Consider the following 22,972-nt stretch of genomic DNA (forward strand, 5'->3'; position numbering starts at 1 on the left):
AAGCACTCGTCAGGCCTAGCTTGCCACGTCAGAAAAAATTGACGTGGATCGCTGACATGTGAACCTACAAGATGTGATGCTCCTCAAATCCCTTAAAAATCAGAGAATGACAAGTTATAAGATTTGTTTAATTCAATCTATCAAGCGGGGTGCATGTCTACGGAGGCCTAAGGATCCGGTCGTCGCGGCAGTGCCGCTGAGCTCCGTCGATCTGGTCCTCTACTGCTATTTAGTCTCATCTGGAAGTTTGCTTCCTTAGATTGGTTAGCCTCTATCTTATTAGAGATGGTCTCTTTGTTTGTGTTATATCCTTCTGCGATGTACTGGGGTTTAGCTTCTTAACTGTCTTTCTTTAATAAAGTTGCTTAAATTAAAAAAAAAAGCTACACTATGAACAAATTTCACTGTGGGAGAAAAAACATTTTACACGTGTGCCCTTCAGCCTAAGTAACGGCCACGTTCGCATCGGAGGGTTGCATTTTTCATGCCATCGTTCCAACAGGCCAAGCTTTGACTGGATTCTGAATGAGTGGTTCTTCTACCATTGTGTGAGCAGGGCAATTTTGTTCGGCTTGCTGCATTTGGTCAGTCGTTTGATGTTGCAGCTCGTCTACTGCCCTCTAGAATGATTGGATTCTTGCTTGCCATGATGTTACCATCATGATGGCAAAGCATCAGTGAACCATGAAAGCTCAACTCTTGTTTTGGGAATAATCACTGATTGGTTAGACGATTGAGTTAGGCTTCATGATCAAGGAAGAGAAATAAAAAAGAAACACCGTATTGAGCTAAATGGACCGAAGGAAAGAACTTCATAAACGATAATATTACAACCAGGGCGCCATACCAAGCACGTCAGGCAAATCGTCTTGTCACGTAACAAACGTCAAAAATTCTACAGCTGAGTTCAATTCTAATATGGGCAAAAGATGGTATATTTTCAGCATTTTTGTTTGATTATTAAATTCGTTGATCGTGATATAAGCTTGGTCCACCAATGTTAAGTTAGTCTAGAGGCAAATGCTTATGGGTTTATAGCGATAGACATTAACGTTTCCTGAGCGACAGGTTCCAACTTCATGTCCCCATTTACAGCGATGTTGAGTTAGTTCATACTTCATACGCGTACTCTTCTGCTACGGAGTACCACATTAAGTCCCGCTAGTAATAATTTAATTAACTGTGTTACACTGGCAAAAAAAAAAAAAGCACCAGTCCAGTGTTGACAAAAAAAAATAGCACTTCAAGAACAGCTTTTTTGGATTTCTCTAGAATATTTTTAGTCCAAACAAGAATTTACATGTACAAAATACTACATGTACGACTATATTAATCACATAAATCGACTGAACAAATTTACACCGACACGTATCAACCTCATCTAATGAACACATAGCAACTTGCCCTCAAAAAACACACGCACACACATACAACTTGAGTACCAGTGAGCTTACTTCAGGAGCTTGGATTCGATCTCCTCCAAATTAAGTCCTTTAGTCTCTGGAACTTTTAGGATGACAAACACAAGGGAGAGCAACGATATGGCTCCAAATAGAAGGAAAATATTGGCTGGTCCAAGGAATTCCTGCACCAAACAAGGCGTGCATTGCCGGCAAAAGAGTTTAGTTTGTTCATCTATTTTTTGGGGGAGAAACTGGTAAAATACGTAGTCTTGATTCTAGATAGAAGAAGAGGCTGATTTTTTTAAACTTATTTTTTAGTTTAAATGGGAAGGGCTAAAAAAACACTGGCTTTGGAGGGGGAAACATCATGAGATAAATATATATGTGAGGTGACAACAATCTGGGTGAACGTACCTGCAAGGGTGAAAAGGCAAATGTCACCAGTGCATTTGAGCCGAAATTTGTAAGTACTGCAAGGCTGATCCCACGTCCTCTTGTTCGGAGTGGGAAGATCTCAGAAACCATTAGCCAACTTATTGGACCAAACGATACCTGCAAACACAAGGACAACATAAATTTCTTGCACTAGTCATAGACCGTTTCTACAGAAAGTAAAGGCACCGACCTGGTAAGAACCGACATACAGAAGTAAAGCACCAACAGCGACAAAAGGGAAGCTGTTCAGAATCTTGTAGTAAGCTGCTAATAAGAACAGTGAAACAGCCTGCATTTCCAGGGAATAGAAAGCATAAGCATAATTTATTCAGAACATGTTTGATCAAAACTTGGTTAAGCATCCAGTTTCTTAGTATCCACATCAAGCAAGACTATCAATGAGTACAAATAACTGGGGAGGTGCCAAGGTGATGAAAATGACACTTTCCATGCATCCATAGAACTTAAACAAGTCTGTAAGAATTACTCACTATTCCACCAATGCCTCCTATAAGTAGTGGACGCCTTCCAAGATCGTCAACTTTAAATACTGCAACACCTGTCATCAACAACTGCAAATAATAGAAATATTACACAGAGGTTCAAAAAAAAGTGTAAGCTCTATACCTTTCCACCTACCATCTGGATAACAAAATAGATATCTAATTCTCCCTATATATATACTAGATTATAAAAATAATTTAGCTTCATAGAATTACCTTGAACAACCCAATCAAAATTGATACTTTGGCAGCATCAGATGCAGCTGCAAACCCAGCAGTCTGTTGAAGATAGAATGGATTTAATTGTATGTATCAGGGCACACAGCCATATGGAGAACTAAGTCTTATTCTGTCTGTCCTTGTATGAAAAGAAACTCAGAGGTACCTGAAGAATGGAAGTTGCATAGTATAGAACACTTGGCTGGCCTGTTATCTGAAATAATAGTTTAATTAATATCAGTGCTTTAGTTCCATATAACAAAGAAGTAAGATTAGTCAACTATTGAAAAATCAAGAAATGATCAAAGCAGGATGAAATGAATAGACAGGTCATTATCTTTCTTCTTTTTCTACCTCAACTTGGACATAATAACTTTCACTGAACTTAGGGCACATAATTTCAAATTTAAAAGGATGATCAAAGCACGGTCAGATTTCATATTTAGATGTGTTGCTTCCAAGTGGGCTGATGAGGACAAAAACCTGCTGGAAGAGAACCAGTCCTCCTCCAATGATGAGTGCCTTCAAGCTAGCTCCCTCAAACATCTTCCAAATGTTCCCTTCAGATTCTTGTTCTGCATAAGCAGCCTTAATAGAGAGAAGGGTATCATCAATCTCATCTGCTAAGACCCTGTCACTCCTAAAGCGCCCCCTCAGTGATCTCAATGCCTGAATTGCCTTCTTTTTGTTATCTTCCACTGACGCCTTTCCTTGAACTGCCCTGAGAAGAAGCCATCTTGGTGAAGGCGGTAAATTCCACATACCAATAGCCATTATTACTGCCAGTGGAGCACCAAAACCAAACATATAACGCCATCCTCCTACCACATCAATTTCAAGACTCCCTACAAGGTATCCAGTCTGCAAAATATTGTATTAATAGTCAACTAGTCAAGTACACCCTCCGTCCCAGAAGAAAACCCACTTCTGGGTTTTGAATCTGGACATAGGCTATATCCAGATTCAAACCCAGAAGTTTTTTTTTTTTTTTTGGGGGGGGGGGGGGGGGGGGGGGGAGGGGGACAGAGGGAGTAGTCAGCAGGGGATAGATGGGTATACTGAAAAGTGTGTAGCAGTTGGAAGAGAGATATACCAGTATTCCTAATACAATAAACAACTCCTTTAAAGATATCAATGTCCCACGTATTCGCGAAGGAGAAGTCTCTGCAATATAAAGAGGTGCACCGTGCATCGCCTGGCACAAAGCATGGTGATTCAGTGATGTTACATAACCCCATGATGTAATATACATGGACACAACAATGATTCATTATCTCCAAACCTTTAGTTTGATATGAATATGTTCATTTGCATTTATGTTCCTCTTCAGTTATTATTAACACCTTTCTAACAAAGCATCGGCAGTTTAGATATTTGCAGATTTTTTTAGTTGGCAGTAAACAAATAAACTGTTTATAGTATTAACTAGAAAAAATGCCCGTGCGTTGCAATGGGTAAAACGGTTTTTTTATACAACATCTATTAGAAGTTGAACAATAAATTAAAATATTGAAATCACTATACATTATAATGCAAAAGGTTCACTAAAATCATTCCTTCCTTATCAGCCCCAGCTCAGTCTGCTGCCTCTATATCTCTCTGCTCGGCTCGTCTCTCTTCGACCCAGCCCACAAATGGAGCCACAGGCTCAGATAGCATAGTCATATATCTTCTCTCGTTGCCAAGCCAAACCCACACGCTTTAGTAGCATCTTCAACCTCCGGGAGACAGTCCCATATCTATACAATACTGAAGCTGATCATCATATCAAATCCGGCCAAATCTTTCTCGATCTCCCAAAATTAGTTGAGGTTTTTTTATCCACACGATCTTTTCTTTCCGTTTCCCTCAAAATCGGAGTGATTCACAAAACTTGGGATAAAAAGGTCAGGGGAAGCTCGGAAGCTCGCCGGCTGGCCATCATTCGTGTGCAGCGGATTGGTATGGACAGCGTACGAAAAGAAATATGCGGAATCCTTGTGTATCTTTTATTAGTAATTCTTCCTCCCCCAACCCGAGCTGAGACCACCGAGAAATATGCGTGTAAAGATTATTTGATGTCTGTGTTGATAATGTTTGGTTAAATTTATTGGATCTGATTAGTAAAATTATCCCATTATTGTAATAATTTATGTTAGATGGTATTATTTTCTATATCTCTTCCACTTATACGTGGTGTTCATTATTTTTGGTATATACAAATTTTTTCCATGGTTTTACCAGCTGGCTTAGGCTGTTTTCCTGATCTTTTTCCCCAATGCCACAAACCAGGTCGGGCCTTCTTCAAGGCCCAGGTCAGGCCTTCTTTTTGGCGTGACCGTGTTTGGGCTTCTAACTTAAATTTGTTAATTTGGTTAACAGAAACAGGACTTCGCTAATTGTGCGGGGATAAAAGAGTCTCTCGGACGTGGGTTTTGACGGACGAAATTTTTACCGGAAGCTTTATGTATTTTTTAATTAGGTATAGATATCTGCCGCAACACTGAGTAACAACAATGTCCAAAGTTCATATGGAAAGACCTTGTCCCAAATGATGGATTTCAACTACAAGCATTCACAATATTGCCATATCTGGAAGGATCAAACGCGTTCATGGTTCCTTTCCACTTATTTTATAATTAATTCCACCAAAATGTGGTCATCAAGCTACACTAAATCTGGAAGTAATGAGTCATTTGCAGTCCAAGTATACAGATTATGCAGTTCAGTTTCCTCTCTTAAAGTTTTCATGTGCTACTCAACTCAAAAAGATATATAACTATTGGTCCTCTGACATTCATCTACATGAATTTATACTTTTACTTGTTCAATAACAGTGGCATTGCATTTTGGGGAGAAAAAAGGTTGCCTCAGAGTTACTCACCAAACCAATACCGATACCATAGAGGAGACGGCCTATGATCAGAAGTACAAAATCAGGTGCAAATCCAGTGACCAGAGCACCAGAAATATATAAAGCTGCAGCTGTGACCAGTTCTATTCTTCTTCCTGAACCAAGGATGGTAGTAGTAGACTAGCAGTCAATTTTCTTGCTAAAGATTATACAGTAAGGAAAAAAAACGAAAAACATTTTTTTTCGAATCACCTAGAAAATCGGCAACGCGATATGCAAGAAGCGAACCACCAAGAGCACCATAGAGTGAACCGCTTGCCTAAATTGGATGACAAAAAATCACATTAAAGACAGTAGTGTTCTTGATTGGGAAAACAAAAAGTTTGGTAAGCATGAAAATATCTAAAAAATTACCACGAGCCCTAGCTGTATAGATGACAGGCTGAACCAAGTGGTTCCACTGAGTTCAACAGACTGGAGGAATAAACACCATTAGAGTGAATCAATACATGACAACTATAACCGATTGCATAGCCAACCAAAATAGGGACTAACTTGCAGAGATATGCATGCTCCAGAGGTTGCGCCAATGTCATAACCAAAAAGGAGTCCTCCCAATGCAGGGAACAAGAACCTAGGTTCCAAACATTGACCCACAAGTAGTTAAAGCTTGATATATTTTCCAATTTCACCTTTATGCTTTTGTTTTTTTATCCATATTCCAAGCCGTATTAATATAATAACCACCAATGGTTTACATCCAACTATAACATTTGTCTTCAGTATGTAATCAAAATACTATGCAAACCTATCATCTCCTGAATTATAATATGTTCTTATCTAGCATTAAAGCAGAGAAGAGAAGACAGTGCAGAATTATATTGCATCTTACTTACAATGCATTGTACAGTCTGCCCTAATTTAACATGATTGTTCTCATCAACACGATGAAACAAGCAATATCTACTGAACAGTTAAAAAGCATTCTCTCTCCCTTGAATTGAAATTAGGTGCCAATGCTATCCCTCAACATTGGGAAGCTAGAACCAAACTAGAAATGCATTCCTCTTATCACCTATCACTGTCCGATTTTATCCCCAAATGTCACTGACCAAAGAGATGGAGAGGGGAGCTATCTTACGGAAGGATGATGGACGACCACGAGAACTCCTTCCCGGCCGCGCCATCTCCGGCGCCACCGCTGGAGGGCGCCTCGCCGCCCTGCGCATGTGTCCGCACCTGCACATCCACCTCCATGTCGTCAAAAACCACGACCACTACCAGCACCTTGCCCCAGAATAGAAGAAGCGACGACGGCTATAATTAGGGCGCAGAGGATTAGGGTCGGGATTCCGCACGCAGAGCCTGGGGTTGGAGGTCGCCGTCGCCGCCGCCGCCGCCGCGGCGGCGGCGCCGGTGGTGCGGAGGAGCGGCTCGGCGGCCTGCGACGACACGTGGAAGGCGTCCATCGCCGCCGCGGATCGACCTGGAGACGCCAATCCACGAGCCCCGCGTGGGCGGGGAGCGTTGGTCGGCGCAGCCGCGATGGCGTGGGGGCTGGTGGTGAGTGACGACGAGGGGAACAACCCAACCTTCGCCGCCATGGCCGCGATTATAGTGAAAGTGAATCGAGCCTCACCTCGTGCTCGCGCGAGAAACAAAACAATTACTTTAATCGTTCATAATCTATTCATATCCACATTACAAAAACCACCACATATTTTTAGAAAACTTAATCTAAACACCACAATTTTTCTAAAAATTGAGCAAATTTTTCATAAATTTATTACTTCTAGTGAGTTCAAGAAACGACAAAAAACGAAAGCAGGGACTGTTTAGTTTTCCAATTGCAAGCAAACGCTAGCAAAGGACCAAAATTTAATTTTGAAATTTGGTAGGGGCCGCGCGAACGCGTACCCCCTCTACCACAAATTATGACGTCCACTCTCCCACTTGGGGAGATGGTAAGCCAACGCGCCCACCAAGTGCAATGTGGGCCATTGGCCTAGGCCACGAGCCTTCCTGATCGCCCGTTGACCCCGTCCAGGTAAGTATGGAGCAACGGAGCTCGGGGTTCTGTACTTATACCGAAAGAGCACCAGGCAATCGACGCAAACTTTCGAGGTGGTACTAATGTGGAGCAACGCAGAGTTCTTTTCGGTTTCCATCTCGTGTTCTGACTTCTGAGAGGTTTTGGGCTAGCTTGGGCTGCCAAAATAAGGCGGTTTGTAATGGACCTTGTATTACAGGCCGTTGCAATCCTAGACAGGTGTAATCTGTTGGGTTGGACCGGTAATGGTCTCGGGTTTGATTGTGTTGGGCTTACATTAGAGAAGCCATTTATTTGTTACTTTTTATTTTCTTCAGATAACTATATCTGGCATATATTTCCAAGAAAACATATGCAGGCTAAACTTGATTGTTATGCATAGCATTTTCCATGAAAATTTACGGGTATCTGATGTATTAAATTCATGACTCGCTTTGTCGTGATTCAGAAAGGAGTAGACACTAGTATCTTATTCTTTTGTCAATGAAACATCAGGGCATCATCGTACTTGAATTCTCGTTTGCCATCTTTTAGAGGGCATCATCTTACACATAAATGTCTAAATCCATTAACATCTATATAAATACGGACAATGCTAAAAAGTCTTATAATATAAAATAGAGGAAGTAGATGATTTGTCCGTGCAAGCCAGGAGCTCTGCTTCTTCTGCCTCTACACAACGCCTTAGGAATTTCCAAGATGACAGGAGAACTTGTCCATATGAATTTCTAACCACGAGTCCGATTGCTCCTCTACCAGTTTCTGGGTTGAAAGCTCCAACGACATTGAGCAACGACGCTGATGATTCGAGTTCCCAGGAGCACCTTGTTCCTTCAGCCTTCCTTTCATGCCAATTGTCTTCCCTTTATGATTATCGCTGGTTTGTCGGACGGGGAGCAGTGCTTCAGCTAAGGTAAACACCACCAAGCCTGTAACTGAAGCCTGGTATTCCCCAGTTTTCCTGAAGTGGTTGCTGTGTTCGTTTTGTTTTGTTTCCTGTAATGAACTCTGCTTGATTTGGACCTTCTCTTCGAAAAATAACAATGTTTAATGATAGATGCAAAACTTACCAGCGCAAACCCAAATCCAAAACCGAAAATTCAGGATACAAGGAGCCTATGCAATCAAGAACCAAAACCAACAGTAGCAAGGACCAAAATTTAATTTAAGAGAATTGGTAGAGGCCGCGCGAAAGCATACGAATGCAATAAAGAACCAAAACCAACAATAGCAAGGACCGAAATTTAATTTAAGAGAATTGGCAGGGGCCGCGCGGACGCGTACCCCCTCTACCACAAATTATGACGTCCACTCTCCCACTTGGGGAGATGGTAAGCTAACGCGCCCACCAAGTGCAATGTGGGCCATTGGCCTAGGCCACGAGCCTTCTTGATCGCCCGTTGACCCCGTCCAGGTAAGTATGGAGCAACGGTGCACGGGGCTCTCTACTTACACCCATCTCTCCCACCCGCACCTCCTCGACTCCGCGAGGTGGTACTAATCCCCGACGCTTCCACCCGTTTTCGGTAGGCGGCAAGATGGGCCTGCATGGGCCGTAGTCTACTGTTTTGGAGACAAAAGAGGCCCACAATGATAGGCTGCGACGGGTAAGCTACTTCCTGGGCCTCACTCTAGTACGAGAGAAGCACACTTGGGCCTGGACAACTCTTTTTCCTGTTCTTTTCAGCACGTGTGTCTCTCTCTTGCCGTCCTTTGTCTCGGATTCTTCTCCCTCTGTTCCTTCAACTGTTCAACATCACCACGACACCACCACATGATGAATCAATAAAAAACATCGAGAGTAGCTATATTTATAGCGCCATATTTTTTACCAAAAAATAGTCAGCATGTATTTACATTGTAAGTTACTAAATTAGATATGTAAATTTAATGTATTTACAATGTAAATTCTAAAATTACATATGTAAGTCCTAAAATTACATATTAATTACATATGTAAGTGGTGTGTAAGTGAGATGTAAGTGGGGTGTAAATTTAAATCTTACATTGGAAAAGTTAAAAAGCAAAAGCATATGCAGTCCTTACTTTATAGGAGATGATTTTGAGAAGAAATCGAACGGTCCGGCAAAGCACAACCGAAGACTCGTGCAGAGCAATCGGACGCACAGAAAAGCCGACTGAGATCAGCCCAAAAAACTGTCGACATATTTTTAGCTAAGTCCAAAACATCATCACATGAGCAATTTTGTGGAACTCTTTCCTCTTTAGTACTGGCAATGTTGCTCTAGAGACCGTGCAGACTGCAGGTCTCTTCAGATTTGGACCACGGATTCAGATAGTGGCATTGCAAACTTGCGCGACTGCAATGTTGAATTCAAACATGTAAAGTCACCCCAAATTTGCACTATTGGAGATTGGTTCTTGGCTTCTTGCCGAGCATATTCCTCACTTTCCCATCCTTTCGTGCCTAAACAAGCGGCCTAGTGAAAATCATGGCAACGCATATCCTTGTGGAAATGCGAATCCCCAGAGGCCCAGACCGTCCTCCACTAAGCAAAGTGCAAGCTCACTATCGTGGATGTTGTTCATGGCAATCGTCCTGATTAATTCGGTTGACAGCAACACAAGCCTTCTGATGTGCAGTTCCCAAATTTCACCGACCGTTCGTCCCCAATCGTGTCCAGGTTCATACACCCCGGAACAGCATGCCGGATCGCGTCCAGGTTCATGCTGTATTACCCTCATCATGTTAGAGTTCTAGATTACAAGATCTTAAGCTTTAGCCTATAAACAATCACCTCTCCTAATTATAAAATCAATCTACCGACCTATGTTTGAAGCCATCAATGATTCTTCTAGTTTTGTCTTTTGTTCATTTGCTTTTCTCGTTCTGATTTCCTGTTGATGAAAAGAAACAGCAGAGAACCTCACGTACTCCTTACAGTGCGCACTTGATCGGGCAATTAGATTTAGGGTTTGGCGTCCTCTCCTAACCCTTATCGACATAAGTAGACAAAATCAACCAACAGCATGTCATAAGCTTTTACAGGCATCCTTGTAATCCAATTGAGATTAATACAGAAGAGGAGAGAAAGCATCAGAGCCAGACAAACAGCAACGGAAAATATGAACCAAGCACGCATCCATCATCATTTCGCTAGCAACAATTTCACTCATATCCAACATATGAAGGTGAAAAAAAATTTACCATTACAATTTCGTCTCATCACACAGGCCGTTTGTACATATAGCTCGGCGAGTAATCTCTACACAATTACTCCGTAGTTAGCAGAGCGAGGAGATGAAAACTGGAGGCTGATTCCAGCACATAAACCTGAAACCAGCTGCTCCCTCCAATCACCTCCAGTACAGTAGGTACTACTGCTTCTTCACTTCTTCAGCTTTTCCAAAAAAAAAAAAAAAAAGAGGGACAAACAAAAACCACTCTTAATTAAGTAAGGCCGGTCGGTGGCGGTGGCCGGTGGGTCGGGTCAGATGGGCGGCGGGGGAGGTCAGCGGGCGGCGGCGGTGCAGCGGCGCTGGCAGAGGTTGGGGATGCGGTCCATGCACTGGTAGACCGGCGGGGAGACGCTGAGGCTGGACTTGACGCAGCTCTTGCACGCCGGGTGGCACCCCGCCGGCCTCGCGTCCATGCACTGGCACTGCGGCGGGATCGACTTGGTGCACCCGCCGCAGTTGTCGCAGCACGGCCACGCCGCCGCCGCCCCCTTCGCCGCCAGCGACCGTGCTTCTCCTCCTCCTCTCTCGCCTTCCCCTGAAAAGAAGCCCAAATATTTCTCCTTCAATTTAGCTCCTGACCCAAGCAAGAAGTCGCTCCAAGAAAGCAAATTTCTTTCGATTCCTCTGCTTTTGCTCGTACCTCTGCCATGGAGATGGGAGTGGTGGTGGTGGTGGTGCCTGCCGCTGGATTCGGCGAAGGGGAGCGCCCCGAGGAAGACGGCGAGAAGAACAAAGGCCAAGAACAGAGCCGAGCTGCTCCTCATCGCTCGCTTTCGTTTTTTTTTTTCCCTATCTGCAAGAAGAATTCGCTTGTTGTTGTTGTTGTGTCTATCTATCTGTACGCGGCTAATAGAAGTCTGCTCTTATAGGGACAAAATCTAAACTGTGTGCCCCTCTGCTCCCCTGCCCACTGAGAAACCACCAAGTTGACGACAGATAAGTGTACAACTTCTAAAGGGGCCCTTATATTGTGATAGAATTAGGAGATTCTTATCGCCATATTTCTCTTTTTTTTTTGTGTGACCACTACATTTCCCCAAAATTGTGGAGTATGAAGGCTCCATGAGCTTGATTCTAAAAATTTCTGATGAGAATCTGAACCAACTCCTAGTTTACTAGATTTTAAAACTATATTTTTTTAAGAAAAAAATTAGCTACATGAAGTTTCCGAAAATAGGACACAAATCATTCATGTTCATAATTTGAGCCCTTAGTTATCCAGAGGAAAATACAAAGATATGCATAGCACATAAAACTACTTAATGGATTTTTTTCTCTCTTACGTACATTGAAATACAAAGTTATGTACAACCCAATATCCTAGAAGAAAACGATGACCCCGATTACACTTAGTTGTGTTGGTAAATGAAAGGTGCTAACATATTCCAAAGCAAACTGGTAAATGTTTATGCAAGCTTAGATCACACTTAGGTTGTGTTCAGTAGCTTCAGATGGGACCTAAGAGCCAGTACAACAGCATACTATAAGCCAACTATTAACACATATCGAGTAGATAAATAAGAAGAGAGAAGAGCAGCGGGCTATAAATTTGTAGCTAGATTATAAAACATAATATGTGTTTAACAGGTAGGACCAGATATTACTAGTGTTGTATATGTTTATAGGTATCTATTGTATAAATTGGCTACTAAATTGACTATAGATGATTTGAAGTTAGTCGTTCGATATACTATTAAACATGCTCTAATCCCTTGCGTATAAAACGAAACGACTTATTAGCGCATGATTAATTTAGTATTATTTTTTTAAAAAATAGATTAATATGATTTTTAAAGCAATTTTCGTATAGTTTTTTTTAAAAAAAAGTATATCATTTAGCAATTTGAAAAACGTGTACACAGAAAACGAAGAATGTGGAGTTAGGAACTCACACTGGCGAACACAACCTTGTTTTGGTAAATGAAAGATGCCGACATATTCCAAATCAAACGAGTAAATGTTCTTGCAAGCTTAGATCAATATCATCTCTCTAATTATCTTGTGTAAAATGTCTTGGAAAGTTGGAAGTGTGTCTACGATACAAACTTGAAGCAAACTTGGGCCTTAATTTTCAATTTCTATATTAGGGAAGTGCAGAGCAGAAACTGAATAACAGGAGGGGTTATGTGAAAAAACACATCCGAAATACAATTGATAAGCTGGAGCGTCGCGCCACTTCACATGCGGAAATGAGTCACCGGAGATAAGATCGACGAAGCACTACCTTTCATGGGCCACTCCCACTCGGAACACCAATGCCATCTGGGATTCTCTGTGCCGGCCATAGTACACCACAAAACCACCCGTGCTGTGCTCTGCGAAGAACACACTCTTATTAATAGCACCTAATCTCGTACTAGTACCATCTATTTATATACCGTGCTACTACTTACAGTTTATAATATACTTATCTATTATAAAAATCAATGGATAATAGTATCACTAACCCACCATATGACTTAAACTTTATGTGATATTACTAATGTAGTTGGTACTATTAACGCTGCTTACTTCTTCTATCCTAAATATAAAAAAATTTGGATGTACAGGACACATCCTAGTATCACGAGTACTAGAGGTATCACATCCGACCAAAATCTCTTTTATTTTAGGATGAATGTAGTACCAACTATTTGTGGATCCTAGAAATTATGATTTACCGGTATCGGGAGTGGGGGATCTAAAGAATTGTGATATGCTAGTGTCAGGATATAGTAATCTTGTTGGTACATGGTGTTACCTCTATTGTCTAAGCAATATAGCAACGAATTACATTAGACTCTACTACTCTATAGATGCCAGAGCACTATGGTTGGCTTAAAAAATACTATCATGAGCATAAGGCTACCAGATGTAATGCAGTTTCACCATTATTATCGACCCTTCGTTGATCATGCTTTGCATTTGTCTATATCGTAAAAGTGTTATGGTTAGTTAAAAGAATTACTATCATGAGTATAACACAAAAGTAAGGTCTTGGTTGTTAGGTCCGCCACTTTCTTCACTTCACCAATATGTACATAATATTGAGAAAACATCGGAGGGTGCACTGATGCAATGGTGGGTGCATAACTCTCACTCGCTAGATTTTAAATCTATACTCACGAATATTACACATTAAATGTGTTTTTAATAGAAATTTAGTGGGATTAAGGATATATACTATTGGTCTTTGTTTATATTTGATCTTTATCATGTTGAGGACATATTCGTGGATGTGCATTTGATGTGTGCGGTTGTGCCTCTTCTGTTTAATCGAAAAAGATTGCACATGATACTCTTGAAGTGAAGATGCCATAGAAGATCCGCGAGTGGTGGCCGGTATCCGTACGCGATAACAGGTCGGAATGGGACCGCGGCGACGGGGGAACGCAGAATAATCAATAGCAGGAGGTGGAGGATAAGGACGCTACCGTTCCAGCGAGGCTGGTTGCTCCCTCCCTTTTGCCTTGGTGCGGAGATTAGTTTATTTCTTTTCTTAAAAAATAGTGCAATTTGTAATGCTCCTTTCGGCTTAATATATAGCAATATACGCTGTCCGTACCCACATTTATATAGATGTTAATAAAAATCTTATATTATAGAACAGAGGAAGTAGTTGATTGGACTAGTTTAGGACTACGAATATGGAAATAGGCTACTTTCAAATCCTATTTTTATATTCGTAGTTCTAAAATAGATCTAATCTTATTTTAAGGGTCTGTTTGGCACATCTCCTGCTTCAGTCAAACAGTTTTAGTTCCATCTAAAATAGAAGCGGAACTGGGTGGAACACTCTAATGAAGTAAAGAGATAGAGCTTGGTTTCGGCGGCTTTCAGTGGCTCTACAACTCTACTCATAACTCTTGGAGTCAGATTTAGAAGTCAGAGCTCTACTAAACATGTTCTAGACTGTTGGAGTATATCTTTGGATGAAGAGAGCAGAAAAATTAGCAGTAATCTCCTTTGCTCTTGCTTCGCTTTAGCTTACTTTTCCCAGATGATAAACAAATTTAATTGACTTGACCCTGATGAAAATCGTTGCAAGGAATATTCCGCGGCATCGTTTGGTTGGTGGTGTCCATTCACGGCCGTGTGAAAGCCAGTCCGAAGCCAAAACTCCCAACCGTTTTAAAACAACTGCGACATGTGTCCGACATGGTAATAAAGCCTTTCTTTTTTCTTAACCTATGACCTATCCAAACCAAACACACGAGGAATTGAATCAGAATTTTACTGACACGTCCTTAAGACAAACGTGTAGCACGGCTGTGTATTCTCAGATTCAGAATACGAGCATTATAATGCAATATTTTGATTCTAGTAACGAGCCTAGCCAAGCTGGTCGGCAGTTTTTTCTTTATTTAAAAAAACAGAACTCGCCGTTACAGTCTTACAGAACAGGGCGATTTTTTTAAGAAAAAAGTTTGGTGAGCATACGGTCACGGGTCAACTGAGAGACTGTATCTTGAACACGTCACGCAGTTTGGTGAGTATTATACAGGAGTACTTATTACTGTAGCTTACATACATACACAATGGGCCTAAATCCAACCTGTTGTCACTAATGGGCCAAAATCCAACTTTTTATTGGGCTTTCGACTCCCTTAACTATTACCCGCACTTTACTTGGCGTGGCGTGACATGGCGATAATCAAACCATTTATGTAGGTGCCACATCAGTTGAAATCGTCATCCAAACCATCTTGTGATCTTATTTGGGGTGGTTTTGGGAGTTGATGGACACGTTGTATCCATTTCGGTATCAATTTTAGACTGGACAACAGTGAGGGGTCTAAACTGAACTTATTCCCCATTGCGACTTGATGGCCCAATACCAGGACTCAGCGAGTCCAACCCAACCAAAGCACCGTAACTATTCTTTGGGCTGTTTCAGCCGTTGATGCGCAGGAAAAGTCTACTTTGACGTCTCTATCTAATTAACGGCCATTTTTATCCTGTCGCTCAACCATAAAATTGGCTACAAGACATCTGTCATCTTCTAAAATCAGTGAAAATGTAATCCTGAGATAGTACTGAAGCCTGTTTTTACTGACGTTGTGTAGTGACTAGGTAATGTGGCTCTCACGTTGTGTAGTGATTAGGTCTTCATCTCACGAGACGCTTACATTAATAAAAAAAACCGGTGGGGCTCATGTAGAGCCGACATGTCAGTGGTTCTTCTTCCTCCAACCTCACCCTGTCTCCTCTCTTCCCCATCTATCTCTACCTCTCCCCCCTCTTCTTGGTATCTAGTATGGGTCGTTGGGTTTGAGGGTTGGAGATACTCCCTCCATACTCATAAAGGAAGTCGTTTTGGATAGCGACATGGTCTCCAAAAACAAAACTTTGACTTCTTGTTTCTATAAAAATGTTTATTAAAAAGTGATATATGTATACTTTTATGAAAGTATTTTTCAAGACAAATCTATTCATATAATTTTTATATTTTCAAACTCAACAACCTGAGAGTTATTCATAATTTATATTCCCAAGGTTTGACTTAAACATTATCCTAAATGACTTCCTTTACGAGTACGGAGGGAGTATCTCGTAGGCTGGCGAAGGCGACCTCAACTATGGAGAAGACGACAACGGCGACACATAATGCTTGGACTTCTTCTTCTTCTTCCTCCTCTTTTCATTGAGCCGACGAGACCCATACTCGTTGTTTATTCAGGCATTCGTACGCCAAAGCTACGCATGATATGCTACGGACACCTTCTGCTCCGGCAGTGGCATAAGGAAAAAAAACCTGGGCTTGTTGACTCACGGTGAGGGTGGTTCATCGTCCTCCATTTGCTCGTAGTCATCCATAAAGCCACAGTATCACACCAGGGCGGTGCGACTTGCTCTTCTTGTCGTATCATTGTAATATCCATCTCCATGGATGCCATGTCATCTCGATATGCACTAGAAACCAATTGAATCGATCTAATACGCGCGACTCGCTGAAATGAATGAAAGTGGTACGTCACAATAACTAAGGCAGGCGACACTCGATAGCGATAGTAGCCATCTCATTGTATGTGACCATCTTGTCTACCTGTGTTGGGCGACCATCTCGGCCTCTACTTGCCACCACCCTACCGACAAGGTAGGAAGAGAGGATAGAGGTGGAGAGAGATGGGGAAGAGAGGAAAGAAGGGAGGTTTTGGAGGAAGAAGAACCCCTAACATGTTGGCCCCACATAGGTCCTAAAATTTTTTGTTCTTGAATGTAAGTGTTACGTAGATGTCTTGTAAGACGAAAACCTAGTCAATATGCTACATAAGAACCACTGCACCACGTCAGCTAAAAACGACCTCAGTGCTGCCTTTGGACTACATTTGCACTGGCTTTTGGAAGACTAGGAATGCGTTGTACCTGTTTCTGTGATTGAGGGACGTGATCGAAACTCAATCATTAGAGGGACATACATTGGACTTTCTCCTCACAGCGCAAGGCTGCAAACTCGGTCCGACCGTCCGAATTAAGCAGGCTTTCGGGCCATCTCAATCTCGCACTCTTAACTCCAAGTGCACGTAATCCATCTACTCAGCACTTCGCCTCTTGCACTAAGCACACGCGTAACTTACTAATCACTGCTACACTGAATCAGTTCAGGACTTGGCAACATCAGCAGTAGCAGTAGATCACACGATCAGATGGCAATCACAAGCAGATTAAGCATATACATGGACGAACGACATAATCCTTACAATTTTGTTGTTGTTGTCACGTACCACGAAAGCAGATCATAATACATGATGATGCCATTTTCTTTCTTACCATGATTTTCTAGCTAGCTAGCTAATCGATCAGCTACTGCTTGATATTGATCAGTAGGCAGCAGCAGCTGCGGCGGCGGCGCACTCGATGTCGCCGGCCTTGTCGTCGACGACCTTGCCGCCGGCCATGACGGTCTTGTACGAGTACCTGGTGGCGACGACCACGTAGAAGACGAGGTTGGCGACGCCGATGCAGGCGAGAAGCCAGTAGAAGAGGTCCAGCCTGCTGCTTTTCAGGTCCTTGCCGAACCAGCCGGCGGCGGCGCCGCCGTGCGAGGTGACGCGGTCCACCGCCGTGATCAGCTGGCTGCTCAGGAAGCTGCCGGCGCCGATGACGCTGAGGTAGAGGCCGATGCCGAGGCTGCGCATGCTGTCCGGCACCTGGTCGTAGAAGTATTCTTGGAGACCGACCAGCGCGAACCCGTCGCCGATGCCCATCAGCAAGAACTGCGGCACCAGCCAGAACACCGACATGGACGCCGGCGAGGCGCTGCGGAGGCGCCGCCGCTCCACCGTCGCCGCCACCGCCATGGCCACGATGGTGAACGCGATGCCGACGCCGATGCGCTTCAGGATGCTGAGCCCGCGCTCGCCGCCGGTCAGGCGGCGCAGGTACGGCTCCAGGACCTTGTCGTACACGGCCACGGCGACGATCATGCCGATGGCGGCCATGGCGAAGGTGGACGCCGGCGGCAGCGTGAAGTGCGGGCCCATGCGGCGGTCCATCACGCTGCCCTGCTTGATGAAGAAGGTGGACACCTGCGCCGCCGTGATGCCGAACGGCAGCGTCGCCACCCAGATGGGCACCATCGCCAGCACCAGCTTCGTCTCCTCCACCTGCGTCACCGTCGCCAACCGCCACGCCCCGCGCCGCTCCTCGCCGCCGTCGTGCTCCACTACGGCCGCCTTGTCAAGAAACCTGCCATGCCATGTCATCCACACATTCCATGATTACAATCACAATTGCATTTTTCCTCGTCAGTTTAAGCTTTTGGATAAACAAGATAAGTCCTTATGTATAACTTTACAACGTGATCAAATATTGTTATCATTTTCACTATCGATAATTTTTTTCTCTCGTCAGCTTAAGTTTTTGGGTTGACTGGTGGTTGAGCCGTGGTGCAGTGTACGTGCATCAATGATTAGTGTCTTTTTGCGAGAAAAGAAGGGGCAAGGAAAGTAACGTGAGTTGAAATGAAGTGGTCACCTAAGTTGATCGGTATGGCAGAGCAGCCGCCTCTTGATATTCTGCGGCTTCACCTCGTAGAGCTCGTTGGCGTCGGAGGGGAGGTGGAGGTGCCTCTTCCTCGCGGCGGCGACGAGGACGCGGACGAGCGGCGTGAGCGGGCTGCCCTCGGGGACCCTGTACCGGTAGTGGCGCCAGCCGGCGAGGAAGACGGCGAGGGAGGCGGCCATGACGGTGGCGAGCACGACGGCGGCGGCGCCCCAGCCGACCTTCTCCTGGAGGTAGACGATGACGGTGACGCCGAGCAGGACGCCGGCGCAGAGCGCGCAGTTCCACCAGTTGAAGTAGGACATCTTCTGCACCCGCTCCGCCGCGTGGCCGTCGTCGAACTGGTCGGCGCCGAAGCTCTCCAGCGCCGGCTTGTGCCCGCCGGTGCCGACCGACACCAGGTAGATCGCCACGAAGAAGAGCGTCTCGTGGAGGTGCAGGTTGCGCTCGGGTTTCAGCCTCGGCGACAGCTGCGATATCGCCAGCAGAATCAAGCCCTGCAATGACAGAAAACAAAACAAAAATCATCATCAGAGATCGCTCGCTCGCCGGCGGCGAGGAACGCCATTAGAGCTAGTGAGAGAGGGAGCTGACCGAGAGGTAGATGAGAGTGGAGAAGAGGACGGTGGAGAAGCGGCCGAGGTAGCCGTCGGCGAGGAAGCCGCCGACGAGGGGCATGAGGGTGGTGACGCTGGTCCAGTAGTTGACATTCTTGGCGGCAAACTTCATCTCCTCCTGGAGCACCTTGGTCAGGTAGATCATCAAGCTCGTCGCCAGCCCGAAGTAGCTCAGCCTCTCGCTGAACTCAATCACTTCATTTAACCAATCGATCAAATTCACGCCGAGATCGAGGAGGAAGACGACGACGAACACGTCACTCCGTCGATCAGTAAGAAAATCACATGAACACGAACAAACATTCATCAAGAAATTAAAGTGGCTTACAGATGATGAACATTGCCGCCTTCCATGATCCGGTGGCGGCGCGGAGAGGAGGCCGCCCTTGGTAATCCACCGACGAGTCCTCCACCCACCTCTCGTCGCCGCCGTCCACCGCCGCCTCGCCATGGCCGCCGCCGCCCCTTAAACCCTCCATGCTCACAAAACCTCTCCAACCAAACCCGCAAAAAGGAAAAAAAAAGAACCCAAATCTTTGCCACAAACAAGAGGAGTGGATTGGAAGAACAGCAAGCGAGAGAGCGATCTAAGCACGAGCTGTTCTTGATTTGATTTGAGGTTGGTTGGGAAGAAAAGGGACTCGAGGTGCAGCCTTTATATAGCCGTGTGTGCTGGATACGCTTGACACGTACGGCCAGCGAGAACAGAGGAGGAATCGAAGAAGAAGAGGACGAGGATCGAGGTGTGAGCTCACTCGCAGACTGACCGGATTACTGCGGCTTCAGTCAGTGGTCGCTGTTGATTAGATTTGTAATCATTTTATTAGTAAGATCGATGGGCCTATAACGAATCGAATCAGGGAAAGGAGAGCTCGATCGATTTTGGGTGAAAGGCGAATCGATGAAAAGAATTAGTTGAATTAGTCTAATCTTGTGAAAAAACGGAAAGAATTAGTCTAGCTAACCAAAAAAAAATCTTTGAAGGCGACGCATTAATGGGAATTCAAGGATTTTTTTGCTACACTAATTATTGGCGTGTTTTTTTTTTAAAAAAAAAAATCTGTGGCCTAACTTGGCGTGTTTATCTTCAAGCTAGTGGCTAGTGCTCACTACTTTCAGTCTTTCACTGCTTTAGAGATGACTTGCTTAAGTAAAATACTAGTAGTAATTAAGGTGTGAAAATATCTGTGACAAAATTGACGTTTTTTTCATCAGCCGCATGCAATTCAATGAGCTTTTACCAACCATACTTAATTAATTTTTGTACTCCTGCCGTTACTTTTTACTACAAACAAACGTTGGACCAAATATCGCCAACTACTATCCTTGGAAAATAATTAAGGGATGACAAATATCTAAGAGATTTGACCCCTATTGCAACTTTCTCAATTCATCATGTTCAAAGTAGAAATACACCTCCCATTTAAAAAAGTTGAAATACATCATATGTATATATAAGGATACCTAATAATTGGAATTTATTTACACATATAAAGATTCATAGACTATATATAAAGAATTTTAGCATTTAATATTTATTTGCCATACAAATATAAGTATTCACAAAAACTATTTCTCCTAGCCACCGCTCTTTATTTAATTTTCTCACCTCACACCTCCAATCATTTTTTGTATTCGTGGACAAGGTATGTAGTGTGTTACTGATGTGGATTTTTAAGCCCACGACTTCCTTTATGTGGTTTGTTTTTTTATATAAGAAAGAAAGAAAATATTACCTCCGTCCTAAAATAAGTGCAACCGTGGATATCCGTGCCCAACGTTTGACCGTCCGTCTTATTTGAAAAAAGACAAATTTTGCTACAGGACATCGTAATTGTGTGGTTTTAGCTTAGGGACACCGCGAAAGTGAAGTTTTGGGGGAAGACATCCCATAATCATGGATATTTGCCGATGGACATCGCGCCGTCTAAAGGAATCTTGCCGTGCTGACGTGGCGGATGGGAGGCCGTTTTTTGACGCGGTTGGACGTAAATACCCCTGCACCACGTCAGCAAAAAAGGCCCTCCCGTCAGGCCATTCCCCACCGCCGCTAGCTACCTCTCTCCCCTCTCCGCCGCCGCGCCAAGTCGTCGCCACGCTCGGCCACTGCCGCCGCACGCGGCCACATCTCCCGTGCGAGCACCACCCGCGCGCCACTGCTGCTTCCCCACCACCCGCTGTCTTCGTCTTGCTCGGGGCCACCACCACGCTGCGAGCACCGCCCCCACGCACGGCCAAGCCGGCCCACACGGGCGCCGCCTCCGCGATCACCCAGCGCCTCCACCTCCGCCTCCTCTGCCCGGCGCTGCCCCGACACCTCCTCGCTGAGCCAGCCTTTTATCCCCATCCACTCAACGCCACCAAGCTCCCTTTAGGCCGCCGCCGTCGCCTCGGCCCGCGCCGTCACGCGCCTGCCGCATCTCGCTCAGGAGCGCACGCGCGTGGGAGCCGCTGGAGAGGATTGGAAAGAGAGGGGAAGAGGGGCAGGCGCTCGGCAGCGCGGAGTAGCGGCACATGTTCTTGGCATCGGCGTCGGCGCCCGAGACGAGGAGGTTGGGGGAGGAGGGCGTGCTGTTGCGGATACGGCCCGGCGGCGACGGCTTGACCACCTCCTGCTCCGGGGGATCCAGGGCGTGCGTGCTGCTGCTCTGCTTTCCTCCCCGCCGAGCTACTGCTCTGCTCAGCTTCGCGGCCAGCTCCGGCCGCCGTCAGTCGCCTGCCCAGCTCTGGCCGTCGCCTGCCTTGCTCTAGTCTTCTCCTTGTAGATGAGAGAGAGAGAGGACATTGAGGATGACATGTGGGGCCAGACATGGAGGATGACATGTGGGGCCAAACATTAAGGAGATAAGGTGCAGGGGTATTTAGGTCCTACCGCGTCAAAAAACGGCATCCGTCCGTCACGTCAGCACGGCAAGATTCCTTTAGATGGCGCAGTGTCCATCGGCTAATATCCACGATTATGGGATGTCTTCCCCCAAAACTTCACTTTCGCGGTGTCCCTGAGCTAAAACCACACAATTGCGATGTCCTGTAGCAAAATTTGCCTTGAAAAAATTGTGAAAAATTTGAAAATATTTAGTCACACATAAAGTACTATTCATGTCTTATCATCAATAAAAATACTAATCATAAAAAAATTTCAAATAAGACGAACGGCCAAACGTTGAATGTGAATAGTGTAAAACTGCACTTATTTTGGGATGGAGAGAGTATAGATTATCGTGTTGCATATCGTCCGAAAAGAAGGGAAGCATCACATATGTGGTGGTGGGATCATAGCTATCCACAACGTTCAAATTTGGAGTCAAAATCTGTCTCCCTTATTTAGTGGTGGAGTATTGAACACATAGCTAATACCTCACACTATATTTTTTTTTCCTTGATCTTCTAATTAATGTTTGCCATGCATACACAATAGCTCCAGCACTCATTAATTTGAGTGAAATCTATGAAGTATCAAATCCTGGAGATTAAATAGTCCACTGAGAAGATATTGTATGCATCACAAAGATATAATACATTGAAAACATAAAAATTTGCATTGACTCCCAAATCTCCAGCAAACGTCATCAATCCAAGAGATACATACATCTATCATGCATACGCCGTCTCTAGCGCCGCTGTTCTGCATGGAAACTAGCCGAGATGCAGGGCCAGTAAATTAAAGCGTGCACGTTTTCACGTCCGTTTTTCTTAGACATGTACAATGATATTTATTAATGTACGCT

General features: G+C 44.3%; 3 protein-coding genes and 2 non-coding genes across 5 annotated transcripts; all 5 read right to left on the bottom strand.

Annotated features, from left to right (window-relative positions):
* Positions 1 to 1,242: 1,242 nt before the first annotated feature.
* LOC127767802 (D-xylose-proton symporter-like 3, chloroplastic) lies at positions 1,243 to 7,434 on the bottom strand. The gene is made up of 14 exons (XM_052293249.1): positions 6,752 to 7,434; positions 6,535 to 6,632; positions 5,949 to 6,027; positions 5,808 to 5,867; positions 5,646 to 5,712; positions 5,424 to 5,548; positions 3,654 to 3,755; positions 3,044 to 3,421; positions 2,727 to 2,774; positions 2,558 to 2,620; positions 2,330 to 2,410; positions 2,029 to 2,127; positions 1,818 to 1,955; positions 1,243 to 1,585 (listed from the first exon to the last, which is right to left on the bottom strand). The coding sequence occupies exons 1-14, from the start codon at positions 6,995 to 6,997 to the stop codon at positions 1,451 to 1,453; spliced, it is 1,719 nt and encodes a 572-aa protein (XP_052149209.1). The 5' UTR covers positions 6,998 to 7,434; the 3' UTR covers positions 1,243 to 1,450.
* LOC127769142 (U1 spliceosomal RNA) lies at positions 7,289 to 7,448 on the bottom strand. The gene has a single exon (XR_008016709.1). It is a non-coding gene; the product is annotated as a U1 spliceosomal RNA (small nuclear RNA).
* A 1,257-nt stretch (positions 7,449 to 8,705) lies between these two features.
* On the bottom strand, positions 8,706 to 8,865 carry LOC127769153 (U1 spliceosomal RNA). Its single transcript, XR_008016720.1, has one exon. It is a non-coding gene; the product is annotated as a U1 spliceosomal RNA (small nuclear RNA).
* Positions 8,866 to 10,591: 1,726 nt separating this feature from the next.
* LOC127765671 (Bowman-Birk type trypsin inhibitor-like) lies at positions 10,592 to 11,507 on the bottom strand. Its single transcript, XM_052290613.1, has 2 exons — positions 11,285 to 11,507; positions 10,592 to 11,179 (listed from the first exon to the last, which is right to left on the bottom strand). Exons 1-2 carry the CDS (start codon positions 11,406 to 11,408, stop codon positions 10,917 to 10,919), a joined length of 387 nt encoding a protein of 128 aa, XP_052146573.1. The 5' UTR covers positions 11,409 to 11,507; the 3' UTR covers positions 10,592 to 10,916.
* A 5,721-nt stretch (positions 11,508 to 17,228) lies between these two features.
* LOC127765255 (protein NRT1/ PTR FAMILY 5.6-like) lies at positions 17,229 to 20,008 on the bottom strand. The gene is made up of 4 exons (XM_052290119.1): positions 19,573 to 20,008; positions 19,222 to 19,439; positions 18,601 to 19,124; positions 17,229 to 18,312 (listed from the first exon to the last, which is right to left on the bottom strand). Exons 1-4 carry the CDS (start codon positions 19,721 to 19,723, stop codon positions 17,445 to 17,447), a joined length of 1,761 nt encoding a protein of 586 aa, XP_052146079.1. The 5' UTR covers positions 19,724 to 20,008; the 3' UTR covers positions 17,229 to 17,444.
* Between the last annotated feature and the right edge of the window lie 2,964 nt (positions 20,009 to 22,972).

The sequence above is a fragment of the Oryza glaberrima genome, chromosome 3 (genome assembly GCF_000147395.1).
Source record: "Oryza glaberrima chromosome 3, OglaRS2, whole genome shotgun sequence".
In the NCBI taxonomy this organism is placed as follows: domain Eukaryota; kingdom Viridiplantae; phylum Streptophyta; class Magnoliopsida; order Poales; family Poaceae; genus Oryza; species Oryza glaberrima.

What these genes read in the sequence shown, in the direction of transcription:
- LOC127765255 (XM_052290119.1), bottom strand. Translation starts at nt 19,723, where the DNA reads ATGGAGGGTTTAAGGGGCGGCGGCGGCCATGGCGAGGCGGCGGTGGAC. An exon ending in GGCGGCAATGTTCATCATCT is followed by an intron (nt 19,440 to 19,572) that starts GTAAGCCACTTT and finishes GGTTAAATGAAG; the next exon opens with TGATTGAGTTCAGCGAGAGG. An exon ending in TGCCATACCGATCAACTTAG is followed by an intron (nt 18,313 to 18,600) that starts GTGACCACTTCA and finishes ATGGCATGGCAG; the next exon opens with GTTTCTTGACAAGGCGGCCG.
- LOC127765671 (XM_052290613.1), bottom strand. Translation starts at nt 11,408, where the DNA reads ATGAGGAGCAGCTCGGCTCTGTTCTTGGCCTTTGTTCTTCTCGCCGTC. An exon ending in CTCCCATCTCCATGGCAGAG is followed by an intron (nt 11,180 to 11,284) that starts GTACGAGCAAAA and finishes GCTTCTTTTCAG; the next exon opens with GGGAAGGCGAGAGAGGAGGA.
- LOC127767802 (XM_052293249.1), bottom strand. Translation starts at nt 6,997, where the DNA reads ATGGCGGCGAAGGTTGGGTTGTTCCCCTCGTCGTCACTCACCACCAGC. An exon ending in TGGTCGTCCATCATCCTTCC is followed by an intron (nt 6,028 to 6,534) that starts GTAAGATAGCTC and finishes TTTGGAACCTAG; the next exon opens with GTTCTTGTTCCCTGCATTGG. An exon ending in GAGCATGCATATCTCTGCAA is followed by an intron (nt 5,868 to 5,948) that starts GTTAGTCCCTAT and finishes TTATTCCTCCAG; the next exon opens with TCTGTTGAACTCAGTGGAAC.